At 48.1% G+C, this 16,756-nt stretch overlaps 1 protein-coding gene across 1 annotated transcript in view; it reads left to right on the top strand.

Annotated features, from left to right (window-relative positions):
- Positions 1 to 350: 350 nt before the first annotated feature.
- CD5 (CD5 molecule) overlaps positions 351 to 16,756 on the top strand; it is a 37,970-nt gene continuing 21,564 nt past the window's right edge. Inside the window, exon 1 of the mRNA XM_027858791.1 lies at positions 351 to 551. Coding sequence (XP_027714592.1) covers positions 500 to 551 — 52 coding nt within the window. The 5' untranslated portion in view covers positions 351 to 499. The remainder of the gene's footprint in view (positions 552 to 16,756) is intronic.

The raw sequence follows: 16,756 nt of genomic DNA, 5'->3' as shown, positions 1-16,756 counted from the left end.
GAAAACTAGGAGAGCCCCAAAATGGGTGAGACCCCAGGACCTCGGCTAGAATGTTCCAAGTCCCTAGTCCCCCAAACACACGACCACTCCTCTGGGGTCTGGGCCCCGGCCAGACTCAAGCCTCCCTGAGCTGACATTGGTCTAGGGGACCCCAGCTCCTCTGCCCCACTGCTCCCATCCCGGAACGGGGCCTGAGCAAGGTCAAAGGTGGCATTCACCCCCAGCTCAGAGAAAAGGGGAGCAGGCAGGCAGCCCCCAGGAACTGCCGCCAGGAAAGGAAGCCAGCACAGAGCATGCTGGTCTCCTCTATCACCCAGTGCCGGGGAGGAGGGTGGTTTAGTTTGGAGGAAGTTGGCAGTTCAGTCTTCAAATACCAGTGACGCAGAGCCCCACGACACCGCCCCCCCCCCAGCCTCCTCCTTCTCCCTGGGGAACAGAACCACCAAGGAGCAGACACCTTGCCCACCAGGTCCCCACAGGTGGGAGAAGCATTCTGTCCATGGGGCTCTGTTGGTCACCGCTGACTTTATTATGCCTTCTAGCGACACTGGGTGAGTCTTCCTTTTGGGGGAACTTCTGAGACCATGGGATACCCTGGGGAGACACGGCAGGGTTAGAAAGAGGCAGACCAGTAGGTGTGGCTTGGCCCCAGGGTTCTGGGCTTTGGGCTCCTGGCTGGGCACTTCTAGGCTATCCCTCTTTGGGGGAACTTTGGGCCGGTGAATGTGGGGGTCAGGCGGGGGCATGTTCCAATGAATGGGGGCAAATCCCAGCTGTACTCCTTACTATCTTATTTGTGTGACTGAGGGCAAGTCACGTCGTCTTTGAGAGGGCCTCAGTTTCCCCATCTGTCAGATGAAGGGGCTACACTCTAAACCCGATCACAGTTCTTAATCCTATGAAAAGGGATGAAGCAGAGAGCAGGGAAATGGAGTCAGAGGTCAGCTCTGTCATTAACTGCCTCTATAGCTTGGGCAAGTCATTCATCTCTGGAGGCCTCGGTTTCTCCAGGGGCTTGGGCCCACTGGTTCCCTCCAGGTCTAAGTCTCTAATTATATCATCCAGCTTGGATATGCTCCCCACCTCCTCTCCTGCCCCAGCCCCACCCTAATTTCTACCCTAAAATCGGCATGTCCCATCCCTAATGGCTGCCCCTGTGTAAGCCTTCCTTCCTATGATTCCCTTTAGCCACTTGCTTTCTGTCTGTCCTCTTGGGGAGAAAGGAGATGCCTTCAGTCACACCTGCTCATCCCCATTCTCCAGGTCATGGAGATGCCCAACTTCATTGCAGATGGATGGAGGCTGGGGGTGGAGGAAGTTGCTCATGACGGATGCTCAGGCTGCAAAGAGCTGTACTTGCCAGAGGCAGCTCTCCAGCTAGGGCTGAGTCTGGGGGGCATTTCTGGGAATCTCAAGCCAGACCACCAAGCAGAGTTTCCCAGGACTTGGGAAAATGTGGAGCACGCAGTAGGGGAGGCAGCACACAGTAGGAGGGGAAAGCATGGAACCAGTGCTGAGATTAAAGTCAGAGGACCCAGTCAGCTCTACCACTCACTGCCTGTACGAGATGGGGCAGATGCTTTCTTCTCGGGGTCTCGTCTATGAAAGGACGGGCTTGAACAAGATGGCTTCTAAGGTCCCTTCCAGCTGTAGGATCTACTGTGGTCCTGGGATTCCTGCAGACCCCCTGGCAAACACCACACTACCCCCGGGGGGAAGCAGACCTAGATCTGGGAAGGAGGAGGTGACCAGGGTCTAGCCTAGGTCAGGGTCACCTACGGAGAGCTCAGAGCAATCAACCCCAAATATCCTCCTGAACTTGACTTCACACGAGGAAGGTTGAAATAGTGTCTGGCTGGGACTGAGATTCTGAAGGTGCAGACTTCTGTCTCTGGACAAACACACACACACACACACACACACACACACACACAAAGCCCTCCTCCTCTCCTGAACAAAATGACTGCAGGCCCTGAATGACAGATCTGGGAAGGGAGGCCTACTTAATCCTAGGACACAGCATGTACAGGGAGATGGAAAAGCTGGGTTCTAATCCTGGCCCTATAACTAATTAGTTCTGTGACCTTGGACAAGTCACTGCCTCTCTCTAGGCCTCAGGTTCTTGTATTGTAAAGTGAAGAGATTAGACTAGATGGTCACTAACTAGATGTTCTTTCTGGTCCTAAAGGCTGATGCCTGGTCCAGCAGCCTGGGACCTCAAGTCCTCGCTGGCATATTCTTTCCTGGGCTCTGATTCAGATGGGATCCCTTAGGGTGAATCGGAGACCCCTGAACTGCCCCAGAAGCAGCCCTGCTCTTCAGAAAGGGGGTAGGGGTGGTCCTTGAATGATGACTCATGTAACTTTGGGTGGGTTGTCATGCAGCCTTCCTAATGTGAGTGCCTTTGGCTGATGGAGAAAGGGGGCGAGGGTAGGGAAGGGAACACAAACTGGCTTTGGGACCATTGGCAGGACCCTTTGAAACCATGATTCCTAGATCCAAAAAGAGCCAAGGATGGAGGTTGTGTGTGTGTGAGAGAGTGTGTGTGTGGGGGGGGAGAGAGAGAGAAAGAGAGAGGGAGAGAGAGAGGAGAGACAGACAGACAGAGACAGAGAGAGAGGAGAGAGAGAGAGAGAAAGATAGACAGACAGAGACAGAGAGAGGGGAGAGAGAGGGAGAGAGACAGAGAGAAAGAGAGAGAGAGACGGAGAGACAGAGAAGCGTTGGCTGGGTAGGGGTGACAGGAAGCTACTCAGGTTCATAGGAAAATCTCCATCCAGGTCATGGAAAAAAAAAGAGTCCCGCCAGCTGGGGAAAGTCTTGAAGGGGGTAACCAAGCAAGAGAGAGAGAAGCAGAGAGGATGCTGTGCCTCCAGGGCCTGAGGCAGCCCTGCAAAGGCCGTGAGATGAAAGGGACGAGGGCTAGGTCTTGGCAGGTCTAATAATTTCAGCCCACTCCAACAGCCAGGCCAAAAAGCAAAAGATGCTGTCTAGGGTGAATGAGTGAATGAATGCACATTCTGTTCCACCCAGTAAGAATGATTTAAACAGTTACTATGGGCAAGGCATAGTCCAAGGCGCATGTGGGTTACAAGGAGAGAAATGAGCCCTCAAGGGGCTTACATTCTACTGATTGCAGATGCCTAAATACCTATACGAGGTCATTTGTGTGTGTGGGGGGGCAATTGTCTTCTATTCTGAGACTCTCCTGTTGGCCAAACACAGCGCCAGATTCACTCTTGCTGGGGACGGAGGAAACCGTGTGACACACCCTGGTGATCAATCTGGGCGGACGGTGGAAGCGGCAGGCTGGGCCTCTGGGTGGTGGGAAAGATCATGACCTCCTCCATTTCTCTGATTCATATTCTCTTGCCTATAGCCCTCAGGGTGGGCAAGGCTGCTGAAGATGGGGGGAGATGCAGTTAGACCCGAGGGAGGACTCGAATTTAGGGCTTTTTCCATTTCTTTGGGCTGGTCCTCATACAAGAAGTTGAATTTTGAACGTGAAGATCCTCCCCCTCAATTTATAGAGGCAGTCTGATCTAGCGGAAAGAGCACCAGATTTAGGGTCATAAGACCTGGGTTCAAATTTTTATTTTGCCGCTCTCTTCCTGTTTACCCAACAGTCTAATAAAGGCACTGAACTAGACTCCCGCTAAGGCCTTATCCAACCCCAGAACCTCGGGCTCCCAAGTCCTGTGCTCCGTCCACTTGGCTACCCTGCCTCTGATAAACAAGGGGGTTGGGTAACATGATTGCCAAGGCTCAGCCAACTCCAAATTAAGTCCAGAGAAATGGGAATGGACACAAACCCAAGTCCTCCCTGAAGCCTAGCTCCATTCATGCCCAGCTCCACTTGGGTTGTGTTATGTTTGTCCTTCGTTCCCGAAGAGGACCATGACATCAGGGAGATGATGACATGACTTGCTGCTGACTTTGAATTGAGTGAGGGAGGGCTGGGTAAGGTCACCAGCCTCACTTTCTCCTCCAGAGCCATCTGGGTCCAGTGGCCAGATAGAGGTCAGGACAATTGGAAGCGGTGCAGGATGCAATGGAAGACCCTGACCCTTTAAGCTAAGGTCTTTCCAGGTTCTCACTTTGAGTGGCAACACCCATTCAGTGAATAGGCCTATTTAAGAAGGGAGTCAAGGGCCATTAGATGCTCAGCCAGAGGCATAAGAGAGGGAACATGGGCCAGAGGGAAGATTGATGCTGTGCTCTCTCAAACCAGCCAGAAGCCCACACAACACCAGATCCTGTAGACTGATCGGTGAGGCAGGCTGTGAGCTTATCTCTCCTGACCTCAGGATCTTAAAGACTGATGCTGATGTAACCCTTTAGAGTTAACAAGATGACATATATTTATCTCGTCTGAGCCTCAGCTACCTCATGAGGTAAGGACCTGGGCCTTATACCTATTTAACAGATGAGAAAACTGAGGCTTGGGGAGGTTAGTCATTGTCCATGGGTGCACAGTAGGTAAGCATTGGAGGTGAGATTTGAACCCAGGTCTTTTTTGACTCTAAATTCAGCCATCTCATCACTATCATAGCCTGAAGCCTTGTAGCATCTGCCAAGTTTAGAACAAAGGAGGCAGGGAGGAAATGAATCGACTCTAAAAGACACAGTGGGAGGCCCTGGGATGTCAGGAGCTCATGTCATTTCCTTGGCCTTAGTGAAGAGACACCAAGCCCTCTCCCACCCCTAGGGAGTCAATCTCCTGCCCTGGGCTAAGAGGACGGTCCAGCGGCTTGAGAAGTTTCCAGGGGGTCAACAGTGGCCTGAGCCCTCGGCCTCTGCCTGGTAACCCCACACCATGGACGTCCATGGGTGGGACCAGCCAGGACAGTGCCTTGTGCCCACAGAATGGGAGGGGGGAATCAATCAGGCCCCCAAGATCCGAGGATACACTGGGCCAGTCAAACCAGAAGCAACGGAGGATTTGGGGGAGGGGGCACCAGACCTGTGATTTCACTGGCATAGGGAACTCCCAGAGTGTAACTTTCCCTTCCTGATGCACATCAGCACCTGCTCAGTAACTCAGTAAAAGTCTTGGAGAATCGATGGTTTGTGACTTGTCCAAGGTCATACAGCAAGTGAGTTACAGAGGCTCTGTGAGAGGCAGGAAGCCCTGGGTTCAAGGCCTGTCTCTCCCACATACTGGCTGTGTGACCCTGGGGAAGTCACTGACCCTCTCCACTGCCCCGAAGCCCTCTGAGACTCCAAATTGCTGAGAAGGTGTCAAAATTCAAAATTGTTCCAACTACCCAACCAGCCCTACCCCCAGGGATGGATGGAGTGGGAGTTAGGGAGTAGAATGGACTTCTACCCTCACCTCGCCCCATCAAGCCCCACCTCCTCAGTCAGTCTATGCACGCTTCCCCATCAACAAAGTCCTCTCCTGTAACAAAAAGGGGACAAGGAAGCAAAACAAACAGGCACACTGACCGTGTCTGAAGGCATGTGCCCCATTCTGCACCTGTAGTCCACCACCTCTGTCTGCTTCATCAGCCTCTTGGAGGCAAGACTGGACGTGGCATTCGTTTGAGGCTTGTTACCAATTTTGTCGAGTTTCTGCAGCATACTTATTCTTTCCATTTTCTGGATGAGGTGTCCGAGTCTTAGCTCCCCAACTTAGGGTTATTAAACCTTGGGGGACCTGCCTCTCTCATCCAATAAGAGATTGATGTGGTGAAAAAAATAATCCAGCTCTGCCTCAGTTTCCCCTGGCATCTCCTTGTCCATCTGTCCAGTTCATGAATTCATAGATTTAGAGACAGAAGGGAACCTTGGAAGTCACCTAGTCTAAAGCCCTCATTTTGCAGATGAAGAAACCGAGGCCTAGAGAGAAGGGGAAGTGACTTTTCCAGGGTCAGTATCTCCATGGCTCTTCCTTCTTGCCACACTCTTTCAATTCATTTTCTGATCACATTTCCTTGATGATTTTTCAATCAAATACTACTTTTTTTCAACTAACAAATACTTATTTCTTCCTCCTCCTACTTCCCCTCTCCTGACTTTGAGAAAGAAAAAAAAAAACATAACCCTTGTTACAAACATACATAGCTGAGCCGGAGGGCCGGACATGTTATGGCGCATAGCTATGATGAGATAACTCTTGTATTGTAAGAAATGATGAAAAGGACAGTTTCAGAGAAGCCTGGGAATGACTTGTATGAACTGATGCAGAGGGAAATGAGTGGGTCTTGGACGGTATTTTATATCCAATTTCTTATGTATAAGTCATTATTGGCGATATGTTTCTGCCAGGATTTGAACCCAGGTCCAGTGATGACAGGGAGAGTGAACCAGCTCTGGCCAACGGGTGCAGGGTGGTTGCTATGTACCTGAGGCACGAAGGTCAAGGGAGAGGAGGGTCCTGGCTGCAGGGTTCCACACATTCTATTGGATCTGTTGAACCAATGGGAAGCTGCCACAGCCTTAGCTCCCTCGTTGGCCCAGAGGATCTGCCCTTGAAGGCCAACTTACAGGAGTGATGTGCCCAGAGAGGAGAGCCCTAGAGATGAAGCTAGAAGACCCAGCTTAGCACCCTGGGCCTGACATTGACCTAGAGCATGACTGTGGACTCTTGACTTAGCCTCAGTGGACCTCGATTTTTATAGCTATAAAATGTGTAGAACCATCCCAATGCCCATCTCTGTATCAGAAGATGTTGTGAGGAGGTTATACAAATGGAAGTAATTTGACATGAAGCTTGCATGTGTGTGCATCTGTAGGATTCCATCTCTTAGGATGCCTGAGTTCATTCACTGGTACAGATCACAATCTTTTCCATCAATCATTGATTAACAAGCATTTAATTGCCAGCTATGTACCTGGTGCTGTGCTAAGTGCAAGGAATACAAATACAAAAATGAAACAGGCCCTGCCCTCAAGGAGCTTACATTCCATTAGGGGCAAATAGCACATTCATATATAAGGGGTTTTTTTTTGTTATTGTTTTGTGATCAGTTGTATGTGATTCTTTGTGATCCTTACTTGGGGTTTTCTTAGCAAAGATACTGGAGTGGTTTGTCATTTCCTTCTCTGGCTCATTTTACAGATGAGGAAACTGAGGCAAATAGGGTGAAATAACTTGCCCAGGGTCACACAGCTAGGAAGTGTCTGAGATGACATTTGAACTCAGGTCCTGATTCCAGGGTCAGCACTCTATCCGCTGCACCACCCAGCTGCCCACACATATAAGTAGATGAGAATAAATATGAGGTCGTTTGTGAGGAGGGGGAGGTGTCAGCATCTAAGGGGATGGCTAAATGCCCCGGGTAGAGTGTGGCAGGGAGCTGAGCCTCAGAGCTGAGAAGGGAGGGCTCACATGGATTAAACAGCTGGCGGGGACCCCGACAAGTCTCACCTTCTGTGACCCTTAGGGGCAGTTGGTGCAGAGGCAGACGGGCAAGGGAACGTCAGGCAGGAGACGCGGCAGGAAGGCCAGTCTGGCTGGACAGGGGTAACATGTAAGGAGGCGGATGTGGAGGATGGAGCCAGACGGTGGAGGGCTTTAGACACCAAAGACAGGACTTTGTGTGTGATCCTAGGAGTCAGAGGGAGCCACGGAGGCTTACTGAGCAGGGGAGAGACCCAGGCCTTTGTGAGCTCCCATGAGCATCGTTCCAGCAACGGGCCTCTCTCTTCTTAGCTCTTCTGGTCTAATCCAATTCAACAAGCGTTTATACAGTACATGTGACCAGCATTTCCATAGTGTTTTCAGGTTTGCAAAGAGCTTTATAAATATTTTCTCATTTCATCCTCACAGCAGCACTGGGAAATAGAGACTATTACTATCCCCATTTTATAGATGAGGAAACTGAGCCGGAGAGAGGTTAAGTGATGAAGGATCACATTACGAGTAAAATGTCTGAGGTGGGATTTGAACTCAGGTCTGCCTGACTCCAGTCCCGGGACCATGCTTTTGCCTTTCTTTATATCCTCAGGGCTTAGCACAGGGCCTGGCACCCAGTAAGGGCTTAATAAATATGTGTGGACCCGACCACGGCCTCTCCAGCTCCAAAGGTGGTTCTTAAGCTCCATTGACAGAGCCTTTGAGATGCTCCCAAGATCACCTCCCTAGCGCCCACTGAGGCCTCGGAGGAACAGCCCCGTTAGCTCTCCAATGAGAACGGGTCCTCCATCAACAAACACCTACTAAGGGCCTCCCTACTATGCGCCAGGCGCTGTGGTAGGGGAACCAAGAACAGTCAATCCCTGCCTTCAAGGGGTGCCCAGTGTCATGGGAAAGCTTGGGGTAGCGGGGACAGTGCCAGGCATGAAGTCTGGCTGCAAGTCCTGGCCTCTAGTAATTACGAGCCGTGTGACCATGGCCAAATTGCACCACCCTCTGAGTCCCATCTAAAGAAGCTATGTTTGTCTATGTGCATGTGTGTGCCTGCGTGTATGCATGTATGTGTGTATTATTATATGGAAACATGTGTGAGTTTATATGTAGAAACCTGTGTATTTCTATATAGAACATATCTGTGTTTATATATAGAAGCACATGAATTTATATATAGAAAAATGTATTTATTTATATATAGAAACATATATAGAAATGCATGTGTTTATATTGAAATCAATGTGAACTTATATATCTATATACATATATAGAAACATGTGTATTTATATATAGGAACATATATGCATTTAGATATGGATTTATGTCTAGAAATACCCACATGTATTTATATATAGAAACATACATGAATTTATGTAAAGAAATATGTGCATTTATATATGGATTTATGTATAGAAATATATATATCAAAACATGCATATTTATATATAGAAATACAGGTATTTATATATTTACATAGAAACATATATATGTATTTATATACAACACATCTATATAAAACATTTATATACTATGTAAATACATATATTTATATTATGTGCTTATATATACATGTTGCCTTTATGTGTGTATACACACATGTGTAGATATATTATACATAAACATAAGATAATGCCTTATAGTACCTCCCTAATAGGGTTAAGGAAAAGTAACTGGATCCATCTGTGAGTTCGTTGGCATAAAGAACTTCCGGATGAGGAAACTCCCCCCACCAATGCAGGTAGCTACCTTCTCTGCAGTCTAACCGTCTTTGTTGCCTGGGACGTTGAGATGTTATGCCTAGCCCAGAGTCACACGGTCAGCACGTGCCAGATCAGTGCTTGACCCAAGTCTTCCAGGTTCGGGGGATGGTTCTCTAGCCCCTAGGGCACGCTGCCTCTCTCTGTGGTTGTTGGTGAGGTTTCATGAAGGAGTGTTTGTAAGGAGCTCTGAGGATTTAAAGCCCTCTAGAAATGGTGGCCATCAGTATCATAGTCAGCCACCGAGAAGTCAATGGTAACGATGCCATGATGGTATCAGCTCTGCCTTCTTCGACAGAGAGACCCTGAGTCGTGCACATGCATCTATTAAGCACCTACTACGTGCTAGGCATGGGCGCTCCAAAGACAATGAAGGAAACAACCCCTACTTGAAGGGAACGTCCAGTCTAAGAGCCAGAGAAGACTCAGGACTGTTTGGAGCCGTGCGAAGAGATGGCCATGCGAAGAAAGGTAGAAGCCGGCCTCTGCCCTCACAGAGCACGCATTCTACCGGGGGAGGCAGGTGTCAATCACTGGCCTCACCCTAGAGAGAGACAGAGTAGATGGGGGAGGGGTGCTCCTGCCGAAGGTGGGATGGAGCAGAGTCTTGAGGAAAGCCGGGGGCAGCAGCCACGTTAGGACGGCGGGGAGCTCCTCCCAGGCAAGGATTCCCTTAGTTCCTAGAAATGTCATCGCCCGTAAAGGAGTAACTATTGGACTGAATTGAATTGCTTAATGTTGGAACGACTCTGCAACTGGCGATATTGGGCAAATCGCTTCCCCTCTGAACCTCATCTGAGCCCCCTCAGTTTTCTCATCTATAAAATGGGTATAGTGATATCTGCAGTACTTAGCTCACAGAATGTCAATCGATCCATCCATCTGCAGGCATTTATTAAGTGCCTATTACTTGCCAGGCAGTATGCTAAGTGCAGGGGAGGCAAATATTATAAAAAGAAATAGTCGATAAACATTTGCGGGGATTACAAATATGAAAAAATAAAGACGGTTCCTGCCCTCCAGGAACTTAAAGTCTAATAGGAAAGATAGCACCCAAAAGGAAGCTGCAGAGGGAGTGGGAGAAGGAGGAGCCAGGGGACCTGGGCACAGGGGCACGGTGAAGAAGGCAGTCAGAGAAGTCCCCAAGTGGGGCAGCCAAGCGAGAAATGACAAATGGTGCCTGCCCTCAGGAAGCTTACAGTCTCTCCTTCACAGGTGGTAAAGGAAGTAAATACAAGATAATTTGGGGGTCTAGAAAGGGCATGGGCAGCCAGGGTGGGAGGTGGGGAGAATCAGAAAAGGCTTCCTGTAGGAGACGGCCCTCAAGCTGAGTCTTAAAGGAAAATACTGAATTCTGAGAGGTGTAGGTGAGGATGGAGCTCATTCCTCACACATCAAGCAGCCAGGACAAAGACCCAGAGATGGGGGATGGAGGGTGTCATGGACAGAGAGATGGACTGTTGCCTGTGATGAACAGCAGGAGGACCAGATTGGCTTAGACCGTAAAATGAGGGAAGGAGAATAATGTGAATAATGAGACTGTAGAGATTAATAAAAAATAATAATGATGATAGCTAATATTTATAACACAGCACTTACTATGTGCCAGGCACTGTGCTAAGGTCTTTACGATCCTTATCTCATTTGGTCCTCACAACAACCCTGAGAGGTGCTATTCATACGCTCATTTTACAGATGAGGAAACTGAGGCAAACTTAGGCCAAGTGACTTGCTCAGGATCACACAGCTAGTAGGTGTCTGAGGCTGGATATGAACTCAGGTCTTCCTGACTCCCTATCCCTGCAATCTCCCCGCTGTGCCACTGGTTGTGAAGTGCCACTGTAAATAAGATTGTAAAGCTATGTGCAGGCTGTCCCAAAGGTTTTAATTAAAGCTCATTCCATTTTGAAGCAACATTAAGACTCTTGGGACACCCTGCACATGCAGCACTTTCTAACCTTTAGAACGCTGATTGTTATAATTGTTGTCACCCCACGACTCAGTAAGGCTCTGGTGTCCTTAGAGACACAAGGACAGATTAGGACCATGGGTTATCTTTCAGGCCTCATAGCCTATGATTCTGGGCCACATCCTTCAGGACAGGGGGATATGCAATGGAGCAGGAATGTGGGGTCAGTGGGGAGGGAATGGAGAGCAGGACTCTCTTCTGGGGCCCTGGGATCCTAGGATGTCAGGACCAGAAGTGACTAGGGTCAAACCCACTTATTTTATTGCTGATGAATTGGAGCCCAGACAGGGGCAGTGATTATCCAAGGTCACACAGCTAGTGGCCAGGGCACCAGGGTCCCATCCTGTCTCATATGTGATTGTGTCTGCACCCTTGACCACAGAGCATCAGGTTCTGACCGCCAGAGTTATGAGGTCCAGAGTGACCCTGCCAAAGACCCCGAGAGGTGGGCAGCACGGAGGGTGCCTGGCAGAGGCAGGCGGGCTGCAGGCTGGAGAGATAGGGGTGGTGCATTGTCAGATCACTGGACCTGGGTTTGAATCCCACCTCCACTAATTAGGAGCCATGTGACGCTGGGCAAACCCCTTCCCATCTATGGGTTTCAGACTCCCCATCTATCGAATGAGGAGTTCTCGGGTCCTTTATAACCAGGGATGTGCTGAGAAATGTTTAACAACTGGCTCCCTCCCCAAAAATATACCCATGACACACTCCTAAGTTTAATCAGCATTATTAATATTTTCTCCTCACTTTCTTAAGTCTAGACAATCAATAAAACAATAGATAAATCTCCAATTTGTAGCTCTTATTGATTTTTGAGGTATAAATGCTCATGCTGAAACTTTAACAATCAGCTCTCAAGAGCACCAGCACACTCCTGCTTCTAATTTTAAATCTAATGACTTGGGAGGAGGCCCAAGCCTCCTCCTTATTGTTCATCCTTTAGTCCTTGCCTGAGAATTAGAGAATGATGGAACTTGCCTCTCGGGCCCTGAGCTACTTTTTAAAAAATATTTATTTTATTTTATTTTTAAATTTAATATTTTTGTTACATTTTTATATTCCAAACTGTCTCCCTCCCTCCCTACCCCACACTGGAGAATGCCACTATTTGAGACAGATTTATGTATGTATGTATATGTATATATGTAAAACCATACTATTCATACTTCCATTTATCAGTTCTTTCTCTGGAGATGGCTAGCATTTTCCTTCATAGGTCCTTTGTAGTTGATTTGAGTATTTATAATACTCACACTAATTTGGTTGTTCAGAGTTGTTCTTCCAAACAATATTGCTGTTACTATATACAACACCTCTTGGTTCTATTCACTTCACTCTTCATTATTTCATGTAAGTCTTTCCATGTTTTTCTAAAATCAACCAGCTCATCATTTCTTAAAGCACACTAGTATTTCATCACAATCATGTACTACAACTTATTCAGCCATTCCCCAATTGACGGGCATCCCCTTGATTTCCAGTTCTTTGCCACCACAAACAGAGATGTTATAATTAGTTTCAACATATAGGTTCTTTTCATTTTCCCCTGATCACCTGAGCAAACAGACCTAATGGTGGTGTTGCTGGGTTAAAAGTCATAGACAATCTTAGACCTCTTTGAGCATCATTCCACATTGCTCTCCAAAATGTTCAGATAATTTCACAGTCCCACCAACAGTGAATTAGTGTCCCAAGTTTTGCACATCCCCTCCAACATTTGTCATTTTCCCTTTCTATCATTTTAGCCAAATTGATATGTGTGAGATGATGCTTCAAAGTTGTTTTAATTTGCATTTTTCTAATCAATAATGATTTAGAGCATTTTCATATGACTATATGTAGCTGTGATTTCTTCATCCAAAAACTGTCTATTCATATCCTGTGACCATTTATCAACTGGGGAATCATTCATATTTTTATAGAGTTGACAAAGTTGAGTGTGAGATATGAGACCTTTATCTGAGAAACTGTCTATGAAAATTTTTCCCCAATTTTCTTTCCTTCTGATCAGCCTGGGGCTCTTAAAAGGGGTCTAGGGTTAGAAGTCGCTGCTGAGAAGTGCCCCCAGATTGGGTCGGGTATATGGCCAGGAGGGGCATCAGTCTGGAGCCAGAGTTGGAGAGGGTCTGACTTCTGCTCGGGCCACTGATTAGGTCCTTCCTGACTTGAAAGTCTTATACTTCTTATACCCAGAGCTGGGCATAGGCTATCATCAGGGCCGCCTTTGCAATAGGCTGGGGCTTGGAGGCCCATCGGGTCACAGGATGCCTAACATTGGATTTTGAGATGGATGCGATGTCAGAGATCATCAAGTCCCAACCCATCATTTTGTATGTGAAACTGAGACCTAAACAGAAGACATGACTTGTCTGAGATCACCCAGCTGGTAAGCTATCGTAGCTCCAATTTCTCCAGCTTTGAATTTTACAAATTTTATGACATCGATCATTCAATTTTGATTAAGCACCTACTATGTGTGAGGCATTATGCTGGGAGGTAGGGGTTCCCTTGGGAGGTAGCGAGCTCCCCCTCATCGGAGGTCTTCTGGATGAACTCTGAGTAGGGAGGTTGTCAAGGCAAAGGTACAAGTTGGGTCATGAGGTTCCTTCCAGGCCAGAGAATTTTAAAAGTTGACAAAAAATTAAAGATAGGTTGGCAGGCATTATCAATAGGGTATGAGGGTGAGAGCACCGGATTTGACCTTAGAAGACCTGGGTTCCAATCCTGGCTCTGTATGACCTTGGGCAAGTCAGCCTCTCTGGGCCTTGGTTTATCCATGAATACAACGAGGAGGTTAGAAGGGATGACCCTTCCAACTCTAACTATGATCTCCTCATTCTGTCTTTGTATTCTTAGGGGCCTGGAGATCTGGGCTGGGCATATAGTGGCACTTAATAAATGTTTGCTGGTTGATGGATTAATCTTGTAAAGTCACTCTCTGACTGGCTTTGGTTTGTTTGCAACAAAAGGAAGTTTGAATTGATGCTATCTGAGGCTCTCGTAATCACATCACCACCGTTCTACAGGGGAGAAAACTGAGGCTCAAAGAAATGACTTTTCCAAGGTCACACAGATGAGAAGAAGCAGAGGGAGACCACCTCTCAGTGGGTCCAGCAAGGTCAAAAGTCAAGTCAAGTGAACAAGCAGAGGACTATGACATCAGGAAGGTGATGCCAGGACTTGTAGGTGAATTGGATGTAAGTGAGGCAGGGCTGTGCAAAGTCACCAACCTGGGCCACCTGGGTCCGGTGGCAAGATATAGGTCAGAAGGACCAAAGATGGCCCAGGTTGCAGTGGGAGGCTTTGGCCTTTTTGAGAGCTAAGGTCTTTCCCAGGCATCAGTTTGATTCTAACGATCAGTTCAAGGCCTGCACAATGTCTTTGATGATTGCCTTTTGACTAATTAAAGGAGGCATGGAGAAGGAAATGGCAAACCATTCCAGCACCTTGCCAAGAAAACCCCATGGACAGTATTGTCCACGGGGTCACGAAGAGTCAGACACAGCTGAACATCCACAAAATTAACAGGGGGGCTTGGCAAGCAGAAGGAACCTTAGAGTTCAATCCAGAAGATCTGGGTTCCAGGCTAGTGGGGTACTCTGGAATCTTTCTCTCTATGGGTATTTATAGTATCTCATGGGTTTATTGTGAGAAAAAAACATTTGGCAAACCTTAAAACATTCTATTCTCTATTTTATTTTGATATCCTGTAAGTAATTAGGTTCACACAGAATATATATGGAGCACAGGAGAAAGAGCCCTTGGGGCTAAGCTCTGGCTGGCAAGCCACTTGGACTCAATGATTACTTCCAGCTCTAAACCCTATAATGAGGTAGAGTAACGCCCAGGATTATGAGGTCAGTGGCAGGGCTAGAAGTACCAGCTGGGGTGCATGACTCCCAGTAGGCTGCTCCTTCCATTACTATACCAAGCCTCCCTTTATAGTCACACTGAGGTGGATAGGGCCAGTGTCTGTTCTGCCAGCTCTAAATTCTGAGATCCAAGGGTGACTGAAAAATGGAGCCCCACCCCAAGATAAGGTTAGACTTTAGATGTAGTGGCAAGACATCCTTGTTCTATCAACTAGAGGAGCAACCTTACACATCCATCCCACTGTTATAATACTAGGATTAATAGTAATATAATATTATGATCACAGCTGAAGGACTGGACAGAAATTATCCCTCCTGGATCACATAAGAACCAAGATTCACATCCAGGCCCTCTGGCTCAGGCAGCCTGTTCTCAGAGGAACCAGGAGAACCTGAGCTCCATTCTGGGCCCAGGGACTTGATCTCTTTTGGATGGACTCTAGCTGATGTTTCTGTTCAGTTCTGTTGGCCCCAATTTCCTCAGATGTAAAAAGGGGAAAAAGACAGCCCTCAGTCCTCAGGAGGCCTAACCTGGGCTGCCGTGGGGAAGGAAGCACAGGCTTTGCAATCCCAGGGGGGCAGGGTGCACATCCTGGGAGGCTTACAAGTCTGTGAAGAGGTTGGCAGAGGAACCTTGGGGTTTGTACCCCGACTACACCTCCCACCCGACAGGCAGGAGCTGGTACTGGGCCCAGAGAAAGCGGACGCTTGAGGTGCCAGGAGGCCTGCCTGGGCCCCTCACAGTTACCTGCGGCACCGGCTCATCTGCCTGGCTCACTCAGCCTGCTGGGCCCCAGTAGTATCTCAGTGCCCACCTCTGTGGGCCCCACCATGAAGTTGTAGAGAGAATCTGGGAAAGTCAGGGTACAGCTTGGAGAGGCACGAAGTCATGGTTGGCTAGGGCATCCTTCTCAAAATGGAGGTTCTGGGAGGAACCAGCCAATTGGAGGAGAGGCCCAGAAGGGCAGAGGGTGCTTCCAGTGTGGAAAGTCCAGGGACTCAGGTTTCTATGGGCCAGAATCAAGAGGAAAGGTGGTGGTGGCCCAGTCCCTACCAGTCCCCTCCTTGTATCTTAGAGCCAGAGGGGGAATGGATGTCAGAAGTCATCATTTTATAAATGAGGAAACTGAGGCCCAGCAGAGTTAAAGTCGGAGTTAAACTGAGGCCACAGGTAATTGGGAGGGAAAAAACTTGCCTGGGGGTGGGGGAGGATGAGGAAAGACTTTATGAGCTGAAGCTAAGCTTTAAAAGCAACTACAGATGGGAAGACGCAGGAGAGAGAGGGAGGGCATTCCAAGCATGGAGGCCAGGAGGCAGGAATCTAGAGTGGGAAGTTAAGTGACTTGCCCAAGGTCACAAAGGCCATGTCAGAGGAGGGAATCTGAACCCAGGTCCTTTGATTTGAGAATCAATGCTCTGTCCACTTGTACCACAAGGTATTCTGGGTGATAGTATTTAGTCCAGACAGCAATCTGGTGTGACAACAGTCCCTGTTGCTAAGGGGACAGCTGGGAGCTGCTGGAAGTAGAAAAAAGTGAATCCAAAAGAAATGAATCTCTAATGGCGGAATTTCAGGTGGTAAGGAAAATGAGTGGGGGCAGCAAGCCAGGGCCTTCACATTCTCTCTGTCCTCTCTCTCTCCCTCTCTTTCTCCCTCTTTTCTTCTTTCCTCCTCTTTCTCTCTCTTTTCCTCTTTCTCTTCTTTCTCTCTTTTCCTCTTTCCCTCTCTTGTCTCTGTCTCTCTCTGTTTCTCTCTCTCTCTCTCTCTCTCTCTCTCTCTCTCTCTCTCTCTCTCTCTCTC

The sequence above is a fragment of the Vombatus ursinus genome, unplaced genomic scaffold (assembly GCF_900497805.2).
Source record: "Vombatus ursinus unplaced genomic scaffold, bare-nosed wombat genome assembly UNPS02013931.1, whole genome shotgun sequence".
In the NCBI taxonomy this organism is placed as follows: domain Eukaryota; kingdom Metazoa; phylum Chordata; class Mammalia; order Diprotodontia; family Vombatidae; genus Vombatus; species Vombatus ursinus.
This window is presented reverse-complemented; position numbering and strand designations above follow the sequence as displayed.